At 42.4% G+C, this 24,718-nt stretch overlaps 1 protein-coding gene across 1 annotated transcript in view; it reads right to left on the reverse strand.

Moving 5' to 3' along the window:
* The window catches only part of LOC105937149 (thyrotropin-releasing hormone-degrading ectoenzyme), a 179,090-nt gene that overhangs the window by 149,842 nt on the left and 4,530 nt on the right, over window positions 1-24,718 (reverse strand). Inside the window, exon 2 of the mRNA XM_036148813.1 lies at window positions 6,999-7,125. Coding sequence (XP_036004706.1) covers window positions 6,999-7,125 — 127 coding nt within the window. The remainder of the gene's footprint in view (window positions 1-6,998; window positions 7,126-24,718) is intronic.

Genomic DNA, 24,718 nt, shown 5'->3' on the forward strand with positions numbered 1-24,718 from the left:
AGAAAATGAAATGTCAGACCTATTCCGGGCTCGCAGGAACAAACAGGAAGTCGGACTGAAAGAGAATTCCTAATGTGACGAATGGATGCGGACAGGGAAAAAGTGTCTGACTGATCCAATATGGGAGCACAGTGATCACGTTAGCGTGTCTGAGTGTGCAGATGAAAAAGGGAAACGCTCCACTTTAACGTGGCTAATTGGCTCTGGCAGGACAGGAGTGTAAAACACAAACAATCCCAGAAAAACAAAGCAAGGACAGGAAATTTGAAGAGATGGACTTTGACTGCTCTGATGTGATTTATTACCTCGGACAGGAAGAGGGGGTTGCTTCACGCCGCTGTAAAGTCAATATAGAAATGCTGCAAGTTTCACAACACAAACGCACAACAGCAAGCTGCATCCGTCAGATTTCTACGCAGCAATGCAGCAGACAACTAAAAATGAAGGTCTTTACCAGCAGCTGACAGAGAAAGAGACAACAGAACCATCAGTTCATCCATTCTTACAGGGAGGAAGCTGGTGCTGATGTCCAGCGGTCATTGGGCGAGAGGCGGGGTCCAAACTGGACAGGTCGCCAGTCCAGAAACACACAGGACAAACAACCAATGGGCAATTAAGGGAGACCCATTAACCTAACAATCATGGGGGGAAGCTGAGTACCCTTTAACACCAAGGCATGCACAGGAAGAAGATGCAAACTCCACGCAGAAAGACCCCATGCCAGGATTCACACCCTGGACCTTCTTGGCAGCAGAGCTACCAGCTGTTGACAACATGGCATCTAGCTAACATAACCGCTAAAAAGTCTTCCTGTACAGAATTTATCATTCTTAGTCTTCAACATATCAGCGCGTTTATGACCCAAAATATCACCAGAAGAAGACGTGGCATCTGAATTCCTCTGAATAAGTTTCAAAGTAATTTGAAATAGAGCTATTTTTTTAAATTAGCATTCAAATCATTAATTATTAGTCATTAATGTGTTAAACCTTTAGATCTAAACATGTTTTATCTAACAGAATGCTTGAAAGTCTGAAGCCTTCAATGGAAGCTATGAGCTTACTTTTCTACAGCAATATTATGGCACATTCTCTACTTCACTCATCAAAAGAATGCAGTAAAAAAAAGATTGAAATCTATTTCTCTTATTGGTTGTGTCACACAACAGCTCTACATTTCCTAAAGCAAACTTCTGATTGGCTGATTGGCCCTTTGGAGACTCCCGCCCAACTCTGTTTTACCCGCAATTTAAATTGTTTTACAGAGTCAACAACAAGCGTGAAAAACAAGGCTGATTGACTTTTGTCTAGCCTGGTTGTTCTTCAAATTTTTGTGTAATTTATTATTTTTTTTGCTTATCCTGAGACTTCCAGTGTGCTCAGCATCACTCAGCAACGTTGGTGCAGTGTTTCTTTTTTGTGTCCTCTTTTGTTCCAGAGTGATCTAAATCACAAATCATCTCAACACACAACAAACCAAACCAGAACCAACAGCCTTGCAGTCTGAGTGGCATTTCCAGCAATAAAATCCTGGACTGTGGGAACCACACAGATGAAAGTCAGAGTCGGTTACATGGCGGAGCCAAAAGCCCGAATGCAGACCACAGAGAAAGTACTCTTCTACTTTTCTATCTCTGCTGTTCTAATGTTGGACACCAATGGATCCTTATTTTTTCCCTTTTAATGCCAGACTCACCTCTTCAAATTAATAAGAACAACTTTGCAGGATTCTAGTGAATCCCTTTTAAACTCCTGAGAGCCATAAAGCTTTTATAAAAGATAAAATCTTGAAGTGTTTAAGCTCCGCCTCTAAACCCTGTGACAGATGGGTGTTTATTTATTCTAGTTAGCTAGCAAGATGAGGGTTTAATGTTTCCAAATCCTTTTTTGTACAAAACCTTATTGTTTTACAGATATTTACCATTGATGAGGAGATTTAAAAGACCCCACACAAAAATCACATCTACTGGCTCAAACCGCCCGTGTCTGGTATCATGTGAAACTAGAGAGACCAACCTTTTGAGTTTTGTAAAGCTCGTCTTTATAACATCACATTCAGTGACGTCATTTTTGTGCATAATTGAGCTCATGATTTAGCTTTACAAATTGCTTTGTGCATTATTGATATGAAGCAGTGCACAACGCTACATTTTTTACCAGATTTCCTTTTATGAGCTGAAAAAAAAAAAACACATTTGGCTGAATTGTACTAAAATTGCAGCTCTGCCTGGCACGCTGCCCACTAAAAACCTTGCTGGAAAAAATATGCTTCAACTGATTCAGTCCAAATTTACTGCAAGGATAGTGAAGATGTGGTTCTATAAATGATGCTTATCGTAAGTTTTCATGGTATTTTGTAAAGTTTATTTAGTAGAACATTTGATCAAGCTCAAAAAAACTTTTTTTGTTTAATCATCAATTAATTAGGCATAGTAACTGTTGCCATAATGGTTCCACTGGAATAATATTCGTTTATTTCTCACTGTTAAACAGGTAACAAAGGGTTGTGTATATATTCTGTTACTACGGAGCTGTAATTGGTTTATATCAGGCATGTAATTTTATGATATAATTGCTCCTAGAGCTTAATAGGTTTCAGCTTAGCCAAGTTATTTTCCCTGCAAAAATTGTCTGGAAAATAAGTTTTACTATATTTGTTTTATCTTGTTTAAGTATCTTATTACTTAATTAAATATTTAAGAAATAGACCTCAGTGTCAATTAATTCTAAACATGGTCCTTATTAACAAGTTATTTAATCAAATAAATCTGAGACATATGCAGAAGCTTGTTGTTGCTTAAAATTTGAGAGAAAGAATTCCCATTTACTGGTTATTATTAATGAAATAAATTATTTCTTATTTATGTGCAAGGACGTAGATGAACATATCTCTTCTAGTGCTAGTCACCAACTAATATTATCAACCGTGCTTTTGAAAGAATGACCCCTGTTTCCTCTGATTATCATAGACAGTTGCTCTGAAACATAAAAAGTGCATCACTGCGAGCAAAATATCGGGCTGAAAAGACTCTTAACTCTCATTGTAGATTTATATCCTGTGCAGCCCTTTTATATCTATTAAAATTCATGGCCTCTATTTTCTTAACTTCCACTTCACTGAAGGCCTCGTTTGAACAAAGCCGACACTGAACTGAATGTTTTTCTTTTGGAGTTTAAATGTTTAATGTGACTGGTACCTCAGGAGTCCTAACACCGCAGGCTTTAAGAGATAATTCTGATGAAATGGACGACCACAAGCAACACAGAAATGAGAAAAGAAAAAACCTTCAGCCCAGTTAAGTTTTAACAACAGCAGGAGCGGAGCCACGGGGTGGCCAGCCGGGGCCACGGCCCACTTAACCTGGACGGACTTTATAATGTTGCATCCAGAACCTTAATTTACAGCTTTAAAGTACATATAGAACAAACTGCGCTAAAAAATGAAAGTGATTACACTTGGGCACATAACAAAAAGAAGAAAAAACTATATGAAAAACAATCAGTGGTTTAAATACTCGTAATGAAACTCAATATGCTGTTGATAATACTATTATCACTATAATAATCAGTGTTATAGTTCTGCTTCCTTTCAGTATGAAAAAAAGCAGATCATGTTTTGGTTTGAATATTTCAGTAGCTACATTAAAACTGTTGTAGAGGTACTAAAACTTATACTGTCAGCATCTCATAGGTACAACCCTAACCGTAGAAAAGTAAACATCGATTGTGACATCATCCAGGGGAGACAGATCATCCACTATTACCATCTAACATAGAAAGTACTCCTGGGTCAATGTGAGCTTCTGAGCTTTCTGTGTCTCTGCTCTGTCTTCTCTAAGCCCCAGTGGGTGGAGGCAGATGAGCGTTCACACTGAGCCTGGTTCTGGTTCTGCTGGAGGTTCTCCTCCCTGTTAAAGGGGATTTTTCCTCTCCACTGTCGCTTCATGCATGCTCAGTATGAGGGATTGCTGCAAAGCCATCAACAATGCAGACGACTGTCCACTGTGGCTCTACGCTCTTTCAGGAGGAGTGAATGCTGCTTGGAGAGACTTGATGCAACCTGCTGGGTTTCCTTAGAGAAGACATTTTTTGGAACAATCTCTATAATCTGATTGAATTTGACTTTGGAAAGTGCCTTGGATGACATGTTTTATGAATTGGCGCTATGTAAATAAAATTTAATTAAATTAAACCAAATTTGTGTTCCTGTGTATGATAGTCACGCCTCTGAATGTGAAATCAGAGCAACCCAAATATGAACCATGTGACCATTTGGTCCTGTGCACTGGAGGGAACACAATGACATCATTATTTTATTTATTTTTTTATTCCACATAATAAAAAAACAAAAGGTAACGTTATAAAAAAAAAAACAATGTCAAAGTGTGTGGCTGAAACCTTTAAAGGCTTGTGTAAAGAGCCGCACACCCTTTAATCAATTTTTTCTTTTACAGCTCACGTTGAGAAGCAAAACCTGACCTATTCACATTTAAAACAAATATCACAGTTACCCAAATATCATGTTATATGTCCCATTCGACCACAACATCACAAATTAAACCACTTATAATAATCATAGTTCATGATTATCAAAAATTTTAAGTTCAATTTAGTTTTAGTGCTAAACAAAATACTGTGTTTCCTTAACAAATTAGCTATTTGTGTGTTACCATCCTAAATGTAGTTCATTTCAACATTTGATATATATATTTTTTGCTGTTTGATATTGATGATGATGATATTGATCCATGATATCTAAACGAAAATTAAACTCGAGATTTTTTACATAGAGCAAGACGACAATTCTTGTCTGGTTCTATAGGAATTAATTTCACATTTTTTAACATAAACATTAGTGAAGCTATGTGGAGATTTGCCAAACAAATCTTATAAACAAAAGTACATGACTGATGAATGTAAATATCGTAAAGATTTGACAAAAGTAGTTTTTTATAAAAAAAAGTGGTGCACTTCAGAGAGGACTTTAATCAGGACCGTCCAGATTAAATGATTTAAATGATCACAAACTGCCTCTGGGTTACAGGAAGCTGTCGACACCATGCATTAACTCTGTTTTTATTACAGTAAATTACAGGTTCTCCTCAATAAAAAGGGATACGTTTAAAAAGTACATTGACTTCTCCAAATCAATTCTCAAAGTGAAATTTATGAACAGAATTATTCCACACAGATTGACTGATTTATTTCGTTTAATTTTGCTGGTTATGACCTACAGGTAATGGGATTAGTGAAACGACCTGCCGTTAAACGGCTCATCTACAGCATGTTAAATTTATGCCGATAATGGAATCATAAACACTGTCTGCATGCATAGATAATGTCCAGGCAGGACGGCAACATTCAACAAGCTTTAAAAAAGGGCAAGTCTGTTAAGAAACGTCATGATTTAAATTCAGCTTCACCGTGAAAAAATGCAAACCACTAAACACACAACTCAAATTTAACCACTTTCTGAAGAACATTTAAAAAAATTATAAAATGACAGTGAAACAGATCAGAAACCCTTAATAAAACTGAGCAGCGTCACCATTTATGAACACTGGGGTCTTTCCTCTATTGCAGCTCCTTCAGTATCCAAATATACAATCAAGCTTTTAAAATTACACAACACAACATTTGAAGGTCTGAAAGCTTCACTGATCCTTAGTTTTCAAAACAAATCCTTAAATGCTTCATTAAAGCCACACCAGAACTGCTACAAGTATCATTCGACCTTAAGTGGATCCCCGTGGTCTTAAACAGCTGTGAAAAACTTTCATGCTAAGGTCCCTTTAAGAAAAAGCCAGCAGGAGAGTTTAATTCTCCTGATTATTAAAAAAACGTCTGACTTGTAAATTATGAGCCGGACATGAGAGGATGCGGCAGCATGTTTGCTCTAATCACAAATTTCTGTGTTCAACCCGTGATGCTGACGAACTTAGTTTCTTAGTTTCTAAATGCACTCTTGCACAATCATTCTGCACATAGAAATGGTTTTAAACTACTCACCTGTACACTGTGATCACACACTTTCTCTTTCTCCTGCATTGTTTACATTGCAATTGTTTACTTTTAATCACTGTTGCACTTTATACTGTAATTTACCAGCTGTATGCAACAAAATTTAGTTCTGGTCGCACTCTGTGCATGCAAAATGACAAAGTTGTCTAAGTCTAAGTGAAGTAGGGATAATTTTCATCAAGCTAAATCTCATGAGGGCCCAGAAAACACAATGCTGCCACCTTCGTACATCACAGCTGGCTCTATTTTCCTTAATGTACCGATGGTCATTCCGGACAAACGCTTTTATTTTAGCTTCATCAAACCACAGGACGTGTCCCAAAGAGTAAAGGTCCCTGAGTGGCTTTTTAAGCTTCAACGTTGCTTTTGGAGTGATGGCTTCTTCCTCACTGATTGGCCTCTCAGATCATGTGACTTCTTTCACTGTGGATGAGGACAATCAGCAACGAGGGACCTCCAAGCAATGCGTTTGAGGCGCTGCGTTGTAAATCATCCACAGATGTAACTTTATTTACCTTCAGATGTGGTGAAGTAACCCATGACAAGCTAGCAAAGACCTCCCACCATCACTGGTGCGTTCCTAAACGGTTTAACAACGTAGTAGCCCTAGTCTCACCTTCTGAATCTGAAGAAAGCAACAATTGCTTAACTTGTACGTTTTAAGCCAAACTGAGCTGGACCAGAAGGCAAAGGTTCCCCTCCCAGACCGGATCAGAACACACAGACCTCTGATATCTGGACCATGAACCGAACCCGGAGTTTCTGACATTGTCTAAAAGACGCCACCCAGACAGGAACGGGAGCAAAACTTCAGAGGAGCAGAGAGTTTCTTTCTGCCGTTGCGTCATCGTCAGGCAGACAGAGAGCAACGAAACGAGATGAACAGAACCTGGACACACAACACAAGCCAAACAGCCCCTCCCCCGGGGGGGGGGAGGGGGGGAGAGGGGGGGGAGGGGGGAACGTCAGCGGCCTTACCTAGCTTTGGCAGGGAGTACTGCACTTTGAAGTAGTCCTCATAAAATCCCAGCAGCCTCTTGGTGATGTGGAGAGCGTAGTCCCCCGCGCCGCTCGCAATGGCGTCCGGCCGGGCGTACAGGCGGATCTGAGGACAAAGACACGGAGACAGGAGTGGAGTCAGGCTCGTTTTAACGGAGACGGATCTAAAAGCAGATACACGGTGAGGAAATTGGAATTAGTGCGTCCTCGTTTCCACGGAGAACGAAGCACAGCCGTTGTTTTCTGAATCTACGCGGAGAGGAAATTAAACTTGGCTGAGCGTGGTGGCGGCAGAAAGAGCTGGAGTACGGGTCGGCTGGAGGGACAGACGGGAGCGTTTCAGGGACGTTTGGGGGGGAAGGAGGCCGGGAAACAAAATGACAAACTGCAGCAGGAAGAAAACTGGATTTACAGCAGCAGGAAGACGGGAAATCGCATCACAGACACAGGAAAGCAGCGGCAAGTTTGTAAAGCGACTGGGATCAAATCAGCTGAAAGCGGCCTGCCCCGATCTTTGGCGTCAAGCTTTAAAAACACAAACACCGACCAGCTGATCTGCTCAGGGATTCGATGGATAACCAATACTGTCGGGTCACGTGAGGCTCGGCTGTAAAGCGGTCCGACCGTTGACCCGGTTTCTGAAAAGCCTCTGGGTGACAGACAGAAAGAATCATTATTCCCGTTTCATTTCCCCAACCCTTTTATTTCTGTGTCCAGTGTGGATTGTTTTCTTTAAAGTATAGAAGTGGATCGGGATTATAAGAGGAACCGGATCGATGTCGATAGAGAAATGTTTTCCTGAACAGTTTAGCCACGAACCTCCAATGTTAGTTTTCCTTTTGGAAAAGGACAATGGTTTTGTTTCTGTTGGAGCCAGATTTATTCTCCTCAGAGGAAAGGAAAATCCAAACCAAGCGGATTTAAAACAAAATTATAAAGAATCTCTAAACTAAAAGTCTTCCAGGTCAGGCGAGCACATCTGAATAAACTCTTTGTTGCTCTTCTGGGGTCTGGGAAATTGTCAGCGCATGGAAATTAAGACCTTGGCTTTAATTTCCGGTTTCACAAATCAAATCTGAAAAGTGCGGCATGCATTTATCTCCAGCCCCCATGAACCTGTGCAGCGCCACCTCTCTGGGAAGCGTCTCCACCAGCCTCCCACATCTGCTGAACTTCTTTACCTACTCCCATGCAAAAAAAGCCCCTGCTCAGTCAGCTTTCAGTTCATCGGCCTTCTATGTTGGGTCCAGGTGTGGACTTTGACTAGGCCACTCAAACACCTGAAATGTTTTGTTCTGGCCGTATGTTTAGGGTGGTTGTCCTGCTGGTTGGTACTTCAGATGCTTTCATAGGAACAGAATACGGCAACAGCCTGGAAGCTCACAGCCGTTCCTTCTGTATTGAGAAACCGAGGTAAGTCTGAGAAAGATCCTTTAACTGAGACACCATTTTTGCCCAAATCATAGAATCAGCTTGTTCACTGAGGTGGGCAGCAGAACAAAGAGCCACTAGAAATGAAGGATCAACGTTTGGTATACAGAGATCAGAGCAAACCCGACGGCTGCAAGGTGTCTCACGGGCAAAACTTAATCATCTTTCAAACATGATTGTTTTTTTTTTTATTTCATTAAATCAGTTCAGTTTAGAGCCTGCATCTCCGTCCCGATGAGCCTCTTGTGTATCGCTGCAAATAGACCATTCAGAGCAGCCATGCCGCTCTCCAAGAGTCCGATTATTCACTCTCTCACGCACCAAAGGCGTGTTTCGGCATATTTATTAGCATCCGTCTGCAGACGAGCCAGACAGCTTCCGGTCCGCACCCTGCACACACGGATGGGAGCAGATAAAAACAGAAATTAAATTAAAAGGCCGGTCTAGACTTTCTGAAAACGAGTGGAGGAGATGGATCAAACCCTGACACAAAAAAAAGCCATTTTACTGGATTTATGATGCCCAGAAATATCGATTCAGCACTTTTATGACCACTTTCCTAGTGCCTATGTGTGAGGAGGTGCTTTTAAGGGTCACAGAACTTGATGTAACGAATGAAGAATGGGTTTTTATTCCTCGTCTTGTCTTCGGTAAAGTTATTTGAGATGGCAAGAATCTTAAACATGTCCTGATCATACATACCAGCTCACATAATTAATTACATTTAGTTTTGCCTTTACTTCAAACATAGGTTCACTGTTTCTAAGACTGACTCCTTCAGTGAGAAATTTGCTGCTGACATTTGTTTAGCTGACTGAGGAGCAGCAACAAGCCTGAGTGAAAGGATATTGAAAGCACAGTTAACTGAATAAACAGCTATATTACAATCCAAATGTTTTGCTGTCAGTCTGATTCTAATTTAAATAGAGATTAGACAATCAAATATACCCCATACATAGCATACACGTTTATATGCAATTAGTGAAACTGAGCGTAGCTTATATGGCCAGATGGCAGCAAATTGCTTCCAGTGTATGCGCGCAATATGTATAAACTTGTATTCGTGGGATATAGGCGGCGTCTGGGTGGAGACTGTAGGTGGTTTGAGGCAAATTCAAGACAATAGTCCACAGGGGTTAATGGGTTGTGGTTTAAAACAGGTGATTAATAATTTGATAATGATGAAACACAGTGGCAGCTGGTGAAAAAAAATCTTGGTGAGGCTGGCCAATAGATTTCCCTGCCTAACCCAGTACATGCATTTAAATTAAAAGTGGGAAAATGACTACGATTCCACAATAAGCATTTAATTAATAAAAAAAAACATTGTTCACAAAAGATTATTTTGGTGTTTTTGTCTTATTAATCCTTTTAACAGACTCACGCCAGAGCGTTTGCATACATTGTAGATGTACGTATATTATTACGAAACGAATGTTTATGTCTTGACTTAAATATATATATATTCTAATTTTTATTTATATAATTATTTAAGTAGAACAATGACTAGTGCAAAATGAAGTTGTATTCACCCGTTTTGTCACGCTGATAAGCGAATACAGTACTGTTTTTGCCGACCACCGTGACCTGGATGTAGCGCGGATGTAGCTCGTGACGTCACGCGTGAAGTGCACCTATCACTGTGTAGCAAGGGCAAAGACTCCAGTAGCCCCAAAGCCAATAATTTAGACGAAGCTGATTGGCCAAATATTTATAAATCTTCCCTAGCAACAGTATACGATTGGTTATTTCGCTACACTTGTAGGGCTCCCTGAGTGACAGCCCACTGAGCTATATTATACACTGGAGTGCTGATTTTGCCGAAAAACTGAAGTCACTGGCCGCCATCTTGCTCCTCCCTACTCTCACAGAATCCCATAGGATTTGGTTGCAACAACAAGCAGTTTTCTGGCTGTGTGAAAACGTTTCACAGGTAATTCTACAGTCAGTGGATGTACTAACACTATCAACTACTAGGAAATTATGTGCTGAAATACTTTACATGTTATTCATATTAAATATATATATATATGTATATATAAGTATGTGTATATGTATATATGTATATATATGTATACACATATGTAAATATATGTTTTTGTATATTGTTATTTATATATATTTCTAAATGTTAAACATATATATTTAAATGAATAAAATGCTAAATATTTCAGCACATGACTTTCTCAGTACTTGATATTTTTAGAACATAACATAAAACTATATGGCATTTTTACATTTTAAAAGTCTTAAGTCCCCCCTGAACTTGAGAAAATCATCGTTATTCGATGCTGTAGCGCACATATTCCCTAGTTACTGGGGGGAAATAGGGAGTACCAATATGGCGGCTGGTGGCTTCAAAGCGACTCGTTCAAACAGACGGTGATTAGCACTCCAGTGTATATTATAGCTCAGTGTGACAGCCCCACAAGTGTAGATAAGAGAAATGATACGTTCTGTTGGTGGAAATGCACTGTTAAATGATAGAGTCAATTAGTAGAAGTGTTTTAATAATTCTTATTACATGTAGCCACGTACTATTAAGTAAAAACTGACATTAATAATACTTTTAAAATCTATATATATTTTGACTTTTCCCCTCCACATCTAGGGAGGGCAGCGCCCCCTATGGGCCAGCCGCCACTGATGAAATAAGGAAGTCAAGTCTTACGCCAGAGCAGAAACAACAAATAAGTTTGACAAAGTTCTATTTAAAGCTAGAGTTTCCTGTTCAGAAACACTTCCTGTTATAATGGGTAAAATCGTCTTTCCATCCTGTCTGAACTCGTTACAGTATGTATTCAGAAAAAGGAGGTTAAAAAAATCCATCTCTGTGGGAGCTGCTGACCTGTAAAAACTCTGACCAATCCCTGCTGTTTGGTCCAAATGGCAGGGATTGGTCAGAGTTCTAGTTCTGTGCTCACCCCCCTCTGTCTGTCACGTTTTGGGGGTATCACCATTTCTATTGGCTGTTCCACATGACAATCATTCTGATGTTGTTCCGTAACACCAGTCACGTTCCTTGTTATTTTCAGCTTGCTGGCTGCGCATGAGCACTTCTAGTGTTTATGTTTCCGGTTAGCTTAGCCGTTAGCTTAGCCGTTAGCTTAGTGTTTAGCTTTGGTGTTAGCCGTCCATTGTAGCTCCGCTGCCCTCACTGTAGACTTTGAACATGGCTGAGAGTCACAAGAAGCAAACTGCGCACAAGTTTATGAGAATAAGAGGAAGGTCTCAGTAGAAAGAAATAAGACCAGAGTGGATTTGGGAGATTTTTTTCATGCGATCCCCCTTAGAAGAGGAACAGCAGGTAAAGAGGACTTGGTAAAAAAAAAATCACTGACTCTACGTACCTTTAAGCTATTAGGAAAGTCACATCATGTAATTAAGCCATTTTTTAGGATACTTTGCATCAGAAAAATCCTGGACTTTGCTGAACTACTTCCAGGCTACAATTGTAATTCCATCTGGCCTTTGACTAGACCGTTCTAACACATGATCATGCTTTGATCTAAACCACAGAACCTGGAGCTGAGCCTAAAACAACTTTAATCGTGAGGTTTTGCTCTCGAGGCAGAGATGCATAAAAACACATTAAACCGGCCCAGCAGGAAAAAGTTGGTTATGTTATAGAGTTTGCGTTGAGAACCAGATGAACGGCATTTTCCACATTTTGTCACGCTGGGATTGTACAGAACAGACCGACACAAAGTCGAGCATAACCGTGAACCGGAACGAGGACGGAAAATGTTTTAACAAGTTCACAAATGAAACCTGAGAGACGGGTTGTGCTTTTGTAATTAGCCCACCTGAGTCGACACTTTTCAGAACCAGCTGCAGGTATTTGGGGCACTTCTCTACCGGACTGATGCCCATCCTTTTCAATACAGCTCAGATTCCGTCAGATCGAATGGAGAGCATCTGTGAACAAGTCTGGCTCAGCTGGATTTAGACCTGGATCTTTGACTAGGCCATTCTAACACATGATTATGATCAGCCATTTCTCTGGCTGTATGTTATGGATGGTCGTCCTGCTGGAAGAGGAGCTTCCACCCAAGTCTTCAGCCTCCAACAGGTTTTCCTCCAGGGTTTTCCAATATTTAGCTCCATCCAGCTTCTCATCTACTTTGACCAGCTTCCTTGTTCCTGAAGAAGAAGAGGCGCATCCCCACAGCATGATGCTGCCACATCCATGTTCTACTGTGGGCGTATTCCTTGTGCAGCGTTGAAGCAAGATGTTCGGTTGTAGAGGAAGTTCATCCACATGTTTGGTGCATCTCCTACATGTCTCCTTATGGCTTTATTTTCAACATCTTTCTTGTCACTCTTCCATGACGTTCTTCAGAGAATAGCTGCGTTTTTTATTGTTTAGCGTTTTAATTTTGTGCCAACAGGTCTATGTTGTATGAGAACTCTTTTCTCGATGAGATCATCTGTAGATGTTTTGTTACATTCAATTAAAAACAGGTGAACAATGACAATTACATTGTTTCTTATTTAGAGGCTGCATACACCAAATTTCCAGGATGATGGATGTTGCTGTTATGCATACATTAGATATTTCCTTCCACTTAATTTTCCTCTACTTTGTGTTGATCCATCCCAAAAGAAATTCACCGAGGTTTGTGGCTGTAACATTACATTGAACATGACAATTAAGAACATGGCACCAAAACGCTGCTTTGTACTGCATTTTACTCAATCACATATTTGCAGAATATTTCATATTTTATTAAAAATAAATAAAAGCGGTCCAGAATAATCATGAACCTGAGGGTTGCAACTGATCCAGAATCCCGGGCCGGCTCCTCCTCTCCGCTCTGCCTCTCCCAGCTGGGTTGATTTACCAATAAAAATTCAGCTCCTGTCTCCGTGTCGCCCCGTCCTCCTCCTCCCGGCAGAACTCATCTCGCTGCGCTGCAGCTAGCAGACTGAATATTGGCTCAGAGTGTGAGGATGGGGGGGTTATTGAAAGCGCTGCTTCTTTGGGCCGGCTGCCAGGGAGCTGCTGAATTGAATGCGGCCTCCTGAGGATTCCTTAAACGCCGGCGGTCATGTTCTCCCTGGTGAGAGGCCCGGATGCGGCGCATATTTCAGCGGGCCCAGGCGGTGCTTGGGGGGGGGGGACTTCAAAGTTACAGTATATTCACGGTTCTCTCCAGGCTAAAATATGCTGGGACTGAGGCTACGGCACGGCGGCCCAGCAGGAAGCGCTCCACAGACTCAGCCGGCTCGGAGGTTCTCTGTGTTCTCCGGTTATTTCCCCCCAGAGACGTGAAAACGCGCCGGTTTGCTGGAGGAGAAACTTTAAATTGCCTCCAGGTGAGAGTGATGGACGGGTTGTCGGTCACATCTCTCAGCTCTGTGACCGACGGTCCTCTGGACACCCGGAAACATTCATCCCAGCCCCCCGAGGGTAAATGGGTGGTTAACAACTGTCATATTCACTGCGATCGTCCCAGAAAGAAAATAGATTATTATTGTTTCAGAAACCTTCTTTTGTGAAAGAATAACGCCAACGACTGAGTTACATTCTCCAAAGACCTGCAGCTTGATCTAAGGTGCTTCCAGGCCAGAAGGGATTTACAGCCAAGGTAAAAAAAATAAAAAAAAATTTGAGTAGAAAGCAGAATTCATATCATTCCAAAAAAAGGTAAAAAACAGAACAACTGGACTTGTTTTCCGTAGTTTAAGACGTTTCGCTTCCTCTCCAGGAAGCTTTCTCAATTCAAAAAGTCTGGAGTAAAGTGGAGTAACAAGCTTTATACAATTGGCAAACAAAGGCCTTGTAATGGCTTAGATAACATGCAAATTCAACAGAAACAGGTCCACCCCTTAGTAATTCCAAAAAAAACTATGACCTGGATGACTGAGAATCTTCACCAGCAGAATTCATATCAGAAAATAATGGAAATGATCCAGCCTCTACCAGGTGCTGAAATCACCTGAGCGTAGAAAAACACACAGCAGATTCCACCCAGCCATTAAAAGCCTGCAGAACCTCAGAAGCGGTTCTGTCCAACGTTTTCAGGCTCTGGCACCGTTGTGGGTGAATTTAGTTAATTCAGTTTTGCAAACATTTATTGCTGCACGGCTCCCTAATCAGGGAAGTCCAGACTTTGACTAGGCCACTGCGCCTGTCCTTTTCCAGTCATTTCGCCATCGATTAGCTGCTGTCTTTGGATAATTGTCCTGCTGAAGACCCACTTTGGCTCAACCTTAAGCTGCTGGATCAAGTCAAACGGGTCAGAATACGAGGCTCTAAAGCTCTATAACAAGCCCAAAGCATGCTTCCTCCACCACTGTGCTCCACAGCTGCTACCAGGCATCTGTTCCATCCTGGTGTTAAAACGCGTCTGTACGCTCCAGAGCAGCAGGCCACCAACGCTCCTACTTCCACAGAGATGCTCGCTCTGATCATGACCACCTAATTCAGGTATTTTCCGGCTGAATGCTGTGGAGGAAGTAGGGATCCACTTTCTACCACAACAGAAAGCAGGAAGGATCAGAAACAAGAAATTTAACTTCTAAGATAATGTGCAAACAAGATGAAAAAATGTCAACGAAAGCTCTTATTTCCTTTCATAAGTCTCGGTTCTGATTTTTTTTTAAAACTACCTGCACAATAATAACTTCCCCTCAACAGCGGAGAAATAAAAGCATTCCCTCCTGAATATCAAACAGTTTCTGTGGCACCGCAGAGTCACGGACGAAGCTGAGAAAACTCTAAAATTGCACCTTGAACTTCACCGAATCGATACGGCGTCTTTGCAAACTGCGTTCAGTTTGTGAACCATTCCTGTTCCAGCAGCCAGAAACTGGAGAGCGGGCAGAAAACAAGAGCTTTGGGCTTTCACCGCCTTGAATGAAGGTTTCAGCTGCTCCCCGGGCTCAGGCAGGGATTCAGAATCTGCTCTTAATAATTTATGGCACCAACATCACAGTTAAAGTCAAGATTCACTCCGGAGCCGCCATGAGAACCCTCGCTTGGGGTTTGATTTTAAAAAGCTCTGACAAGTCTGAAGCATCATTCAATTTTCAGCAGGAAAGCAGAAAATTAGCCAGTCAGTCAAGCAGTCAATCAGGAGGGGAGAGAAGGATTCACCGAGACGTTTTCCCCTCCGATCAAACGCCGATTTATTCCATATTTGTGTACAGAGAAGCAGCGAGGCCTCCTTTCTTTCTGCTCTCCTCTCTCCTTGTTATCTCGCCACTCATCCGTGACATCCCTCGCGGCGTTCGCCGCTCCGTCTGTTGCCCTTGGATGATGGATGGGCTGATGGACGCTCGGTTGCAACAGTAATTTGATGGATGGTTTAACAACTCGTACCGACGCAGACAGCGCCTCGGCCTGTTCTGGTCCTTGACTCTGAGATCAACGGGCCTCAGACGGCTGCCACTGACCCGTAACCGCTGCGCCACGTATACGTCCAATCACACCGTAGGCTCAGGACACGACAGCGGCCTGACGGGCCGGGACGGGTGGGGAGACGGAGCGAGGATCACAGGCTCAGCCGGTGACAGGAACACAAATCGAGGAAAAACATCTGTGTTGACTTCAGAGGGAGGAGAGACAGAACACATCTTCTGGTTCTGGATCTGGTTCTGACCAACCGGACATTTACTTCATCAAGCTTTCTCTTCACTTCTTCAATACATTCTGGTTCCTCAGTTTACTAAAGTTGATCACTGCAAGTTTAGGTTTCAGGTTAGAACCTGCAGTGTTTGTGGATTTCCTGCTGAAAAAAATCACAGAAACTTAGAACAAAACAAACAAATGCAGAACTCAAGTGGACAGAAATGGTTTAAAAATGACCCCTAACAGAAATATTTGGTGTGGATTCGTAACGAGGCTCCTGGTCGTTACTTTGGGTTCGTCTCCACCAGCTTCTTACATCTACTGAAAGACCCTAAGCTCAGATTGGAAGGACGGCATCTGTGAACATCAGTTTTTAAGTCTCGCCACATGTTCTCAATCGGATTCAGGTCTGGACTTTGACTAGGCCATTTTAACACTAGGCTCTAAACCACAGCTGTCTAACTGCGGTCCTCCAGGGCCAGTGCCCTGCAGCTATTCAACGTTATTCTGCTTCAGCACACCTGGATCACATAAGCAGGTCATTAGCAGGACTCTGTAGAACTTCAGCCACATGATTCAGATGCGTTGGACTTGGGACAAAGAAGAAGTTGCGGGACACCGGCCCCTAAACGACTGGCGTTTGACGCCCCTGATCTAAACTCTAAATTCCACCTGTAGCTCTGGTTGCACTGTCCATGCTGGAAAACATAGCATCCCCACAGCAATATGCTGCCACCACCATGTTTCACTGTGGGTGAACTCCTTGTGCAGTGTTTAAGCAAGATGTTTGGTTGTAGAGGAAGTTCATCCACGTTTGGTGCATCTCCTACATGTCTCCTTATGGCTTTATCCAATGCCAATTTCTGAGCAATATGAAGGCATTAGTTTTCCGTATCTCTAAAAGTTTATGTAGACCTGGGTTCCTTGGTCTTCAGGGTTCTGATTGTTCTCTGACGTTCTCCGACAGGGGACAGAACCATCCTTTCAACAACTGCAAATCTCCATCTTTTAAAATATAAATATTAGGTTTTCGCAAATCGACATGAAGTTTCCAGCAATCAAAAGGTCTGAAGGGACAGCGTGTAACTAAACTGGCTTTTAATCAGCAACACTCAAGTCTTGCTTTTATAAATGCATACTTGGGTATACTCCAGTAACCTCAGATCAAAGCGTTCTCATTACAAGCATTACATAAAGACATGCTTGGCGGTGCAGCCACTGGGAGGCGCCGTGTTGCGTCACCATTTCTGATTACAGTAGCTAAAAAGGGACAAACTTGTTATGCGTTTTCTCTATCTGTGTTTAAATGAAGAGGCACGGTCAGTGGAGGAGGCATACAAAACAAGCAAAGACGACCGTAGATCATTCTATTTGCCGTTTTCTGTTGAAATAGATCATCCATACTCTTTGTCCAGCAAGAGGGAAGAAAGTAGCAAATAAAAGAAAAAATAATAACCAGAGTCTATATTGGCGTAGCTATCATTACCAAGTAGAGATAATTCATGAGGGAGGGCAGACTTAAAACGGACGAGGGATTGGAGGCTTTTTGTGGGACATGTAAGTTAATTTAATATAACAGTGAAGTTTATTCATCTTCGTCTCCCTCTCAGGGAGTATGCGTGTACGCAGAGGGACGTCGTGGTGTTTCAGCCGGTTCATGGCGTCTGTAGCGCAGCAGCAAGTTTCTTTACTCCTGTTTATTTAGCTATTAGCTATTAGCACTAGCTTGGTACCAAATACATGGAAGACATGTTGACATTGTCACATTTTTGACACACCAAGGCTTCTGTAGTAGTTATTACACGCTAAACGGGGAGGCTGTTTGTAATTCATGTAACGCACCACTAGACGGTGCACCAGTGTGTACGTAAATCCTACACACTGGAAATTTAACAACATATTTCCTGTTCACAGCGACTGTTAGAAATAGACTGAACTCCAGTTGTTTGCATCCTGACTCATCCCAAATTATTAATGAAATCTGCCTTACAGTTGTATCCTGCAGAAATCCTGTAGGAGAGTCTCTCTGTGCTGCTGTGATTAAATTAGAGAGGTTTTCTATATTTGTATTTCTTACTTCCTCCTTAAAGTGAGTCAGATTCATCATTGAGAGGACGTCATGTTTTCCAGGTGATGCCGGGTCAGCAACAGGTAACCAAACACACATTTTAAGACAAAGGAAGCTTTGTTTTAAATGCTTTGCTTTCAGGGATGGGGTCTGCGAAGGAGATTTATTTGTCACATTACTCATGCCTCCATTAAATCTGGAGACTTGGAAACCTTGAAGTATTTTTCCCAGAATCCCAGTGGAGAGTATTTAACCCGACACTTGGACACATTCCTGAAGGACAGCCGTTTAAAAAGGCAGTCTCGAGAGACCAGGGCAGCTAATTAGAATACGCGAGAAATGTGGAAAGAGGCGAGTTGTGTTGTCTTTGTATTGCTGCTGCTGTTTTAAATGGAGGGAAAACGCTGCTGCAACATCTGGAAATCAAAACACGCAACGTTTGTAGTTTAATTCTGCTTTGTTCATTTATCTCCGGTACCACAAAAGGCTCTGATGGGCTCAGTTATGAGGTTATGATGACGTCCAACCTCTAAAGCGATTCGTAAAGCAGAACATAAACATTCATGTTAATCATAGTAATTTAAAAGCACTTGGAGGTCCGTGGAGCTGTTTCCGTTTAATGAAAGTTATTTAGGGTGATAATTGCCTTTTAATTCCTCATCAGGAACCAACGTGAACACGGTTTAACGCCGTTTCATTAACAACAGTTTTTCATCATGTAAAAGTCTCGTTAGGCTCCCATTAAGTGAACAGGAGTCCGACGAAAACACAACATCAAAGCAGCATTTTTTAATTTAAAACGCTGATCTCATCCGCAGTTTATGGTCCTTTCAGGACATTAAGGTGACCTTTATTTAGATTTCTGAATGTTAATGTGACATTTTCTGTCATTATGGGATTTTATGGGAATTAATTAAATCCAGAAGAATAAATCAACAGAGGAAAAGAGGATATTTATTAAAACTGCATTTTAATGAACCTTCGGGGCTTCTGGTTTTGTAGGAACCTTTATTTATGCTTTAAAAAAAATAAAACTAACCAATAAAAGCAGTGACACCACAAACGGGCAAAACATAATTAGAGCATCTGCTTTAATGACATAAACCAAGATAAAATCTAATTTGGCTGGGGACTACTTTCAGCGGCGGATTAATACACAGCTGCTGGATGATGTTTTAAAACACAGACGATGAGGTTGAATTGTTAAATTATTAAATATCTGAGTCTGAGTCTGGTCCAGTTTAAAGCAGAGTCGGGTTCTACAGCTACATCCCAGAGCTCTGATCAGTCCATCATCTGGACCTGGAGAGAGGATGGACCACCTGCAGACCTACCAGGACATGGGCGTCCACCTGGACTGACAGGAGAGCTTTAATCAACGAAGCAGCCAAGTGGACCATGGTTACTCTGGAGGAGCTGCAGAGATCAACAGCTCGGGTGGGGGAACAACCTTTACTACTGAACTCCACAGATCTGACCATGAAGTAAAAAGTACAATGAAGAAGGCCAGCAGTCATGCTTTCCGTTTGGAACAAACCTTGGAGACACAGCTAACATTAGGAGGAAGGTGCTAGAATTGGACATAACAGTCAAAATCACCATGAACACACCATCACCATGGCATCTTTATGGGTGGCAGCATCATGCTGTGGGACAGGGAAGCTGGATGGAGCTGAAGGGAGGATGGATGGAGCTAAATCCAGGACAATCCTGGAGGAAAAGCTTTTAGAGGCTGCAGGAGACCTGAGACTGGGGTGGAGGTTCACCTCGCTGCAGGACAACCACCCTGAACATCCAGCCAGAGACATTATGGGATGGTTTTTAGATCAAAGCAGATTCATGTTAGCATGGCCTAGTCAAAGTTTAGATCGTAATCCATCTGTGTCACGACTTGGAAAAACACTCCACTCAGTCTGACTGAGGCTGTTTTGTGGTACAGAAATACTACAAAGTTGTGCAGCTGGCGCCACTCAGGTGGGCGAATTACAAAAGCACACCCCATCTGTCAGGTTTCATTTGTAGACTGGTTAAAAAAACATTTACCGTCCTCATTTCAGTACACAATTATGCTGCGCTTTGTGTCGGTCTGTCCCGTAAAATCCCAGCGTGACAAAATGTGGAGCCGCCGTTCATTAGGCCCTCATCACAAAAACTCCTAAACACATCCAACTTTTTCCTTCTGTCGGGCCTTTATCATGCCAGTTTGATGGCCGGGCGTGCATGCATCTCTGCCGCAAGAGCAAAACCTCACGACTGAAGTTGTTTTTGGTGCAGCTCCAGGTTCATTAAGTTGCTTTCCAGATGGCTGCACCTGGGTTTTAACCTGGAGGATGTTCACTTGTAGCTCTGCAACATATTCTCATTTCCGAACATCTCCCAGGATGCTCTCAGGGTGACGGATCGTCTCTTTGGGTCCTGTTAAAAGGGAAAATGCGCTGCCGGCAGAAAGACACTCGGATCAACGCTCCAGCGGCGATTAGCCGATAAACGCTCAGCCAGTTGGTGAGAAGATGGAGCAACGATAAGCTAAATGGTGGGGAGATGGGGTGGGGGTGTTCTGGAAGCCAGGGCAGCACAGCAGGTCGTCCCTCTCTGTTTGTTTGGATCCTCTAATCGTCCCTGAAGGAGAAGCTTCTCATTACAGCAACAAGGATTCTCACAGAGAGGCATTACAATAAAGGAAAACAGACAAGCAGCTGTTTATGAGGGAGAAGAACAATTGAGAGCTGACAATGAAAGCTGGAAGAGTCCCAGACTAACTCGCTACGTCGCAGATAGAAATGATTCCTGGTGCTCCGTAATGAATTTTTATCCTCGCCATAAAGACGTTATTACCAGCCTACATCTGCTGTGAGCTCCGGCTCATCGTTTTCTGTCTCGTTACTCCGTTTGCAGAAGGTTTCCGTGAAATAAGCAGCAGAGGTCATCAGCTGGACCTGCTGCTGGCTGATCCGGTTCAACCTTTGACATCCTGGCCGCAGGTGTACTGACCCGATGCTGCGCAGCTTCTTCATGCAGTTTACAACATAAAGCGCCTTGCTAAAGCCTTCGTACCTAATCATTTTACATTTTGTCCCATTTAAAATGCAAACTTCCGTTGATTCTAGATGAAACTTGCCTATTTGGTACAATTGCCTCCTCTATGATCAATCAATCTACACCACTGATTGGGAGAAACCCGGTGAGAAGCGTCCAACAAGCATCGCTTTAACTCAAAGGACATGTAACACAAACATAATCTGCAAGGTCAGGCTAAGGCTTCTGCTAAGTACACCGCTTCATCCAAGCCACGTATACGGATATAAAAAAAAACTGTTCCTACGTGAACTTTGCTTTTGTCAAATAATTCAAAGCTGGATTTCAAACAAAGTTGTGGGTCTTTATTCAGGTGGTGATCCAGTAAACAAACTGTTCTGCTGTGTTTCAGACAAATGGACTCGGGGTTCAGTAATGCTCATCTGCTGAAGAAATCTCCCATGTCTTGGCTTTCTTCTGAGGCCAAGATGAGCCTTTGTTGGTGTGTAGCTGAACTCAGCTGTGGACAGTAGACCAAGGCTTTTATTCCTGGGAAAGGACAGACTGGGTTTCCAAAACTCCAGCTCTTGGAAAAGTCACCAAAGTGCAAGAAATCAAACTAAATCACCGTCTGATGTACGTCGTGATCAAAATAGCACGGCGGTGATGACTTTGATGGAAAGTAGCTTCCTTCAGAGCCATGTGTTAAAAATCAAACAGACTTGACTCTGCAACTGTCAACATGTTGTCTCTGAGTTGGTTTTTGATTTTCCGAGTGAGTTTTTCTGAGTGCAGCGTCTGCTTCTGCAGGACAGAGGGAAAAAGTGATTCTGACAGATGAAGCCGCTTCATTCGCCAGGATGAGGACGGCTGGATGTTGTATTTGTCCTCCGACATATAAAGCTGCTCCTTTCAGAGCTTTGCAGGAGGAGGAGGAGGAGGAGGGATGGCAGGATTAACGTTCCTGTCAGAGGAAGCTGCTCCGCAAACAGACAGCAGCGTCTCGGCTGCCTCCAGGCGAAAACAACGATTTCAATATGAGAGTGATGCTGTAACGGAGACACACAGAACCCATCCAGCAGATGTTTGTAGACAGAACAATCTGCATCTGCTGCTTTCTGGATCGTTTTCATCTCCTGCACCCTTCGTGTGTAAACACAACCATTTCTTGTTTTTTTCAAATGTACTTCAGCTCCCTCCTAATCTCCCATCAGTCCCCCCACGGTGCTTTGCTTCCTTCATCCTGCTGATGGGACCATGTCTTCATGGATTATCACAGTGAAACAGCAGGATGAGGCCGAGAAAATCCATTCTTTCAACAATCCAATGGAAAATCACAGCTTTTTGATCATTGTGACTTCTGAACCATTCGATATGTTCACAGTCCTCAGTGTGAAGAATGAGATCTGATGTGCTGTGCAACGTCTTTGAACCAAAACGGTTTTCAGCTGCGTTTATTTTTACGCCTCCAACCTGCCGTTTGATGCTGTTTTTAAACAGGTCCGTCAGGATTTACAGGTTTTGAGCGGAAAACTGGAATGTTTGGACGTATTAAGATGACAAATGTTGATCTGCTTCTAGGTGAGCATTTCTAAAAGATCTCAGCAGCTCCTGATATTCTGAAAATATGGTGAAATGACGGTTATATTTATCTACACACGGTCCTACTTGAGGATATAAAAGCCCAGTCTGCCTACAGTTCAGCACCATGGAGAGCAACCGCTCTGGTTCAACCAACACTGTTACTCAGAGGCACTATTCCCATTTCTTCCAACCGCTGGGTCAGAAGAACACTTTAAACCAGGGAGAAATGCATGGATTGTGTAAAACATAGCACCAGTGAATAAAAGTAGCTGAAAGCCTCACTGGTTAATGGCAGCTGCACTACAGTAATGTAGCGTACCATCTCCAGGTCCTTCTACAAGTTCATGTCAAGCTAATGCTACATCGTGGCATTCCTTTTGCTAACACACTGAGAAAAAATATGCAGCTAATCATGTCAGGTAACTTGAATGTTTGGTGAGAGTGGTTACTGATTTAATTCCAGAAGCCATCTATTCCCCCTGACAGAGGGAATCATAAAAAGCAAAAAACAAGATAAGACGTTTTCTCATTGAAAATTGCTCACAACCAACACAGGGTCATCTTAATGGTCTGACTGTTGACTCCCTGCTTAAGCCATCTGTCAAAGCCATGAAATGTGCGTTTTGTTCTCATTCTCCAGGTCTGGGCAGGGCCTTCCCTGGAGATTAAGGTTCCCAACGGTTTTCAGCAAAATGGCTTTTAAAAACGAGAGCATGTCACTCCTCGTTACCTGAGGATTTCCACAAAGCTTAAAATAAATTGTGGATGAAAGTAGGAGTGCTTACTCCAATCTTTGTTAGTGTTGCCATTTTTTGGCTGTACATGTTTGTGGTAAAAAGTCTATTTTGTCCCAGAAAACAATCACCAACAGTTCATCTATGTTGGTGTTTCTGGTTTACAAGAGCGTGGTTCAAAGTACTCTTTGCTTTAGTCGTCTGAACTTTTAAAATGGCTCACCTAGTTTAAAAAAAGCAACAGAAAGCCTGGCTGTGTTTTATTTAGGTATCACTATTTCAAGATCTTTTCTGTTTTTTATGTTTACTCTTTCAAAAAAAAAAAAAAAGCCTGTTTTTAGGTCGCTTTGGATTTCTTTGGTCCTGACTGGATTGTGTTTCAGAATTCCCCCGAGTGCCTTTCAGGCCGCGGTTGTTCGTTTTGGCCTCACCGTTATGGAGCTGTTACTGACTGAGCCCGTGGATGTTTTTTTTCTCAAGTGGGAAATGTCTAAAAAACTGCCTCGGGCACTAAAGGGGTAAAAAGCGTAAATGGAAAAGGAAACTAACACCGTGTGAGTGAGTTGGAGCTCTGAACCAACTCCCAGAGGATATTTTGGTGTCGTCAGAAGCGTGTTGGGCCTGCAGCCCAGCTGGATGCCACAGAAATAAAGAGCCTGGATGTTTGCAGCAAAGACGGGGTTACATGAAGCATGCTTTCCCTTCAGGCCGCGTGGCTCCGAGACCGGGTCGGGACTGTAAAACCTCCAGGTGGTCCTCTCCTCCTGAAGATCTGCCCAATCAGCTCAGGTTTCTGTCAGCATGCGTTTGTCTTCCAGAGTTTGGTGTAAAAATAGAAAAAAGGACAAAAATAAAGATGAGACTGTTCGTGTTTCCACCCAAACTTCCCAACACAAACTCCGGTCTCAGAGCGCTGGAGGCTGCTGATGGTTATAAATGACCCAGATATGATTTGTCATTAAAACCACATTCCTCCTAAATTATAATTCTGTAACAAGGAGACAAAGGCTGCGCATGTGTCGGAGCGCCGTCCTTGAGTTCCTGGCAGACGAGATGGATGAGCTGTAATTACACTGATAGAGAGATGATGGGAGGGAGGGAGGGGCGAGCAAGGTCGTGCGTGTGTGGTGTCCTTGTGTAAGAAGTCGGATGTGTGGATGTGCATATTTGAGTTTGAAGCGTTACGCTCGGAAACGGATGATGAGAAAATCAGGTGAAACCAGCAGCGCCAGCCGGATTTGACTTTCAAATCAGAACCAAATCCGAGGTGATAAACAAAGTGAGACAGAAG

The sequence above is a fragment of the Fundulus heteroclitus genome, chromosome 17, assembly GCF_011125445.2.
Source record: "Fundulus heteroclitus isolate FHET01 chromosome 17, MU-UCD_Fhet_4.1, whole genome shotgun sequence".
Lineage (NCBI taxonomy): Eukaryota > Metazoa > Chordata > Actinopteri > Cyprinodontiformes > Fundulidae > Fundulus > Fundulus heteroclitus.